This window comes from Elephantulus edwardii, unplaced genomic scaffold, assembly GCF_000299155.1.
Source record: "Elephantulus edwardii isolate Elephantulus edwardi_28Jun2011 unplaced genomic scaffold, EleEdw1.0 scaffold00604, whole genome shotgun sequence".
NCBI lineage: Eukaryota > Metazoa > Chordata > Mammalia > Macroscelidea > Macroscelididae > Elephantulus > Elephantulus edwardii.
In genome coordinates, this window is record NW_006400354.1 from 101,255 (window position 1) to 106,344 (window position 5,090).

Genomic DNA, 5,090 nt, shown 5'->3' on the forward strand with positions numbered 1-5,090 from the left:
AAAGGCACTGTGCCTGGGTCCACTGTGAGCATGTAAGTCTCCAATACTGCTTAGAGAACTCTCAGCAAGAAGTTAGCTGAAAACACCTTCCAGGACAAGGACGCACACGTGTCTCACGGAAACGCGGTGCATTTGTGAGAACTCACAAGGCACAGGAGAGCAGCTGGGAAGTCTTACTTCATGAGAAACTAAAGAGTGTTTGTGGAGAGCACAGATTAACGAGAAGCTAGTGTCCTTGAGAGTTTACAGAAAAATAGAAGTTTCTTGGCGTGCTTGTTAGGATTTTCTGAGCAAATCCATCCAGTTCTGATTCTTGGACATCCAAGGACACATTTCTCTCAGGTGTCAGAGATAATTGTTAGGTACATTACTTTCAGGTCCTTGAGATGATTGTTTGCTGTCTATCAAGAAGTCTGCGTCTGCTGAATATCCAAAATGGAATGAATTCAGAATGGAATTCTGAATGGAATGCTTGTATTTTCTGGGAATTCAGAATGGAATTCTGAATGGAACGCTTCTATTTTCTGTATATGCTGAGGAAAATAAACACTCAGGTCCTTGGCTTTTGCCTTGGTACACTATGCCTGTCTTTTCCCCTTTTTTCTGTCTGTGCTTTGTCCTCAGCAAATGCCCTCTCCTCAGTCCCTGCTGGTAAAAGGCTGCACTTGAATGTCATAGTCCGACCCTTAGTTTTCTTTTTGTGGCAGGCAGTGGAGAAGCATTATCCCCTGACTGTACACGGTTGAAATTCTTAAAGACTCCCCATCCACAGCCTTCACGAAAATTTTCAAAATTCCGTGGGAGGGAAGATCTACAAAGAAGGCAGGAGTACGTTTTGAGGTGAGTATCACGCAGATTTAAAACAGAACCTTGTCGGAAACCGTAACTTGGTGACGGTCATCATCACACAGTCTCATGACTTATGAAACCAATTCCTGGAACAGTGTTTGGGTTGGATTATGGATGTCAGCCTGTGTAAGGGAAAACCCTTGTATCTTCGTTGTGTTTTATCATGGGTAAGTTGGAATATACTTATTTAACGGTTGCATGCTGTCTCTTTTTTACCAGAACTCCCTTAGCAGAGCACCTCTCTGAAGGATTTGAGGTCAGCCAGCCTGGGGAAACCTTCCTCAGAATTCCACATCTTCCCTGCTGGCCAAGCAATCGTCTGGAGGTCAACCTGCTGAGGACTCCCATTGGTGAGAGCAGCTATGGATGTCACACGTGTGGGCAACATTTCTGCACCTTCTCCTTATTTTGGGTCCATATGGTAGAAGAGCATGAATGGACAGAAAGCTCTGAAACCTATATTAATCCTTTTCCTTTAGTTTCCCATAAAGGCTTTCATTTTCCATATAAGCTTTGCGAATCTTTACAAAGTCGCAAGCTCTTTCCTTATTCCTGTCCCCTTATTAGTACCTCAGACGTCACAGTAGATAAAAACCCCGGCAGTGCAGAGAGGCCTTATCCGTGTAAGACGTGTGGAGAAGCCTTCACTTCTTTCTCAGACCTAAGCAGACATACAACAGCACATACACATGAGAAACTACCTTATGAACGTAAGCAGTGTGAGAAAACGTTCCCTAAACTTGCTCGTCTGACAGTCCATGCACCAAGTCACTTAGGACAGAGATCTTACGGATGTAACAGAAGTGAGAAATCACGTCTGCAGCCAAGTGACCGCAGTGAACATAGGAGAACTCACACAGGAGGGAGACTTCATGAATGCAAGGACTGTGGGAAGACATTTTCACGTGCAGATCACCTCTGTAGACATAGAAGAACCCACACAGGAGAGAGACCCTATGAATGTCAGGACTGCGGCAAAACATTTACACACTCGAGTTCCCTCAATAAACATAGACACATTCACACAGGAGAGAGACCTCATGAGTGCAGAGAGTGTGGGAAAACCTTTTCATGCTCAAATTATCTCCTTTCACATACAAGAATCCACTCAGGAGAGAGACCTTACGAATGTCAGGACTGTGGCAAAACCTTTACTCAGTCATCTGTTCTCGTGGCCCATAGAAGAATTCACACTGGAGAGAGACCTTATGAATGTCAGGAATGTGAGAAAACATTTTCAAACATAAGTAATCTTTTTAACCATAGAAAAATCCACACAGGAGAGAGACCCTATGAATGTCAGGACTGTGGCAAAGCCTTTAATTGGCCAGGTATTCTTCTAGCACATAGAAGAATCCACACAGGAGAGAGACCTTATCAGTGTCAGGACTGTGGCAAAGCCTTTAATTGGCCAAGTATTCTTCTAGCACATAGAAGAATCCACACAGGAGAGAGACCGTATCAGTGTCAGGACTGTGGCAAAAATTTTTCATATTCGAGTACTTTAACTACTCATAGAAGAGTCCACACAGGAGAGAGGCCTTATGAATGCAAGGAATGTGGGAAAACATTTTCACAATTAAATAATCTACACAGACATGGGAGAATTCACACAGGAGAGAGGCCTTATGAATGCAAGGAATGTGGTAAAGCCTTTAAGGACCGTTCCGACCTATCGACACATAGAAGAAGAATCCACACAGGAGAGAGGACCTGTCATGTAAGGAGTGTGGGAAAACCTTCCTCCGGCCCTGTAAACTAAGTCGACATGGAAGAAGTCACAGAGCAGGAAAAGATGAATGGAAGGACATGTGGGAAAACCGTCAAATGGTCAAGTTCACTCAATATTCATAGAACAGTTCACACACAGGAGAGAGACCTTATGGATGTGAGACATATGTGAAAACGACCCGATCGCCTCACTAAACATAGAAAATGTCACACAGAAGAGAGACCTTAGGAATGCAAGGCTTGTGGGAAAACATTTTCATACAAAAGTGACCTCAGTACACATGGACGAAGTCACACAGGAGAGAGGCCTTTTGAATGGAAGGAATGTGAGAACACATTTTCACGCTCAGGTCTCCTCAATATACAGAAACGCACTCACACAGGAGAGAGACCTTACGAATGTCAGGACTATGGGAAAACCTTTATAGTCTCCAGTCACCTCAGTTCACCTAGATGGAGTCAAACAGCAGAAACACCTTACGAATGTAAGGAGTGTGGGAAAACTTTTAAACACCCAAGCCACCTCAGTGAACTCGAAGAAATCACACAGGATAGAGACCTTACACATGTGAGGGAGGTGGGAACACATTTTCACCATCGAGAAACTTCCAGCGACATAGAAGAATTCAAACAGAAGGCAAATCTTATATAACTCTATATGCAAGAATTTACAGAAGAGACATTTTTATATTTGCCATGCACGTGGGAGTCCCTCAGGGCTTGTGAAAAGAAAGCTGGATGTATTTTGCATCATGTGATACATTAATGGATAATTGTATTTTAGATGCGGGGTTTTGCAGTCCGTGGTTCCTGTTTTCTCAGTTCCCAGTGGAAATTTTCCTTTCCTAAAATGATAGGGTCATTGACTGTGTTAAATACAGCCACAGAACTTATGACTGGGGAGAATGCTTTTTTATAAATTTTCACGTTTGTAGTTGATGTTTTTCATTCAGCAAATAAAGATCTCATTTATGCAAGAGATTTTGTTTCGTGAATGGCTTTTCTCTTACTGTCTGCCAGAATCAAGTGGACCATTTTTTTGTTCAGTATCAAGTGGACCATTTTCCTGTCCAGTCTCTTTCAGGGTGAACCTTGGTGAGCGTGCCAGTGTCCTGCTTTGCCTTCTGTAGTTTCTGGTCACAGCAGACCAGGTGTGGACAGTACGTCCAACATCCATGAGTGTCTTGGCCATGCCCTGAACCCCTAGTATTCACAAAATCACTGCATCTGCGAAGTCTCTGCTGGCTACAGTTTCCTAGTTTGCTGTCCGTTGCCTGTGAGGTGTACCTTTCCCTTGGAGTAGAGTACACACTGAAAGTCCCGTTGGCTCTCTCTGACCACTCAGAACCTTGGACAGAAGAGTGATTCTCACAGATTGTGCCTTAGGAAGGCTTGAGTGTATTCGGGGAAAAACAGCCATTGTAAATGTTTCATATCCGGGATATATCAAGGTTTGTCTGTCACTCAACCTGACACTAACAAACCATCATGAAATTCAACAAATTTGGATTTCCCCCACCCCCTCCAATAAAAAGCTACAGTTTTTGACATTTTTATATACTCCATGGTCTCTCACTGTTTACTCACATTGTTTACTCACGTGCCTGATGTCAGCTAACACTTGACATGATATATGCTCTGTGTCATTGCTCATTCTGTCTGCCCCTCATTGCTATCCCCTGAGCAGTGACCCTCTTGCCTGTCTCCAAGCCTGTACAATTGTCCAGGACTAGATGGTCATAACTGCCAGAGAAATAGCCTTTGGGTTTGCAATGCTACTTCTGATTACTGACACAACAACTCAGCTCATCGGTGCCCAGAAAGAACTGTCTCCTACGTGACCCTGCATCTTCTCTCTGGGGCCGTCAGTGCACGGGAGGAGACTGTCTCCTAGGTGATCCTGCATCTTCTCTCTGGGGCCGTCAGTGCACAGGAGGAGACTTCCCATCACACTCCTGTGGACCCTCTGGTGGATTTGAACCAACTCTGGTGCCATCCTCAGATCAGCACACCAGCTCCCTCCATCCTCAGATCAGCACACCAGCTCCCTCCATGCTCCCCCACCACAGCTCCCACGTGAGTCCTTAGAGAAACACCTCTCAAATCCACATGATGGGCTACAAGGATCACTGCTGTCAAAACCAATCTGCCTAAAGGTGATAAAAGTAGCTAGTGGATTTACAGAGTCTAGCCATTGTGAGAAAAACGTCCTGTTTCTCAAACATGTTACATAAACAATTGTTCCCTGCTAAATAGTAATGAACCATTGACAGGGTAACTAAACATTTTGCCATCACAGTCCATACAGTGATCATCTGCAGTCGGCTTCCCTAAAACTTTAAGGTATAATTTTTAAGACACAGCAACATGAATCGTAAATCTACTACGTTGTACAACAGTTGTTATGTGCCGTTGAATCACTTGTGACTCATAGCGACCTTATGCACAACAGCCCTAAACCCTGCTCTGTCCTGTGCCAGTTGCATTGCCTCTGACACACCCATCCCGAT

The 5,090-nt window shown here is 44.1% G+C and overlaps 1 protein-coding gene across 1 annotated transcript in view; it reads left to right on the forward strand.

The window, feature by feature from the left end:
- Positions 1–1,553: 1,553 nt before the first annotated feature.
- LOC102849903 (zinc finger protein 420-like) overlaps positions 1,554–5,090 on the forward strand; it is a 35,813-nt gene continuing 32,276 nt past the window's right edge. The window contains exons 1-3 of the mRNA XM_006903378.1: positions 1,554–1,559; positions 1,673–2,531; positions 2,862–3,148. Coding sequence (XP_006903440.1) covers positions 1,554–1,559; positions 1,673–2,531; positions 2,862–3,148 — 1,152 coding nt within the window. The remainder of the gene's footprint in view (positions 1,560–1,672; positions 2,532–2,861; positions 3,149–5,090) is intronic.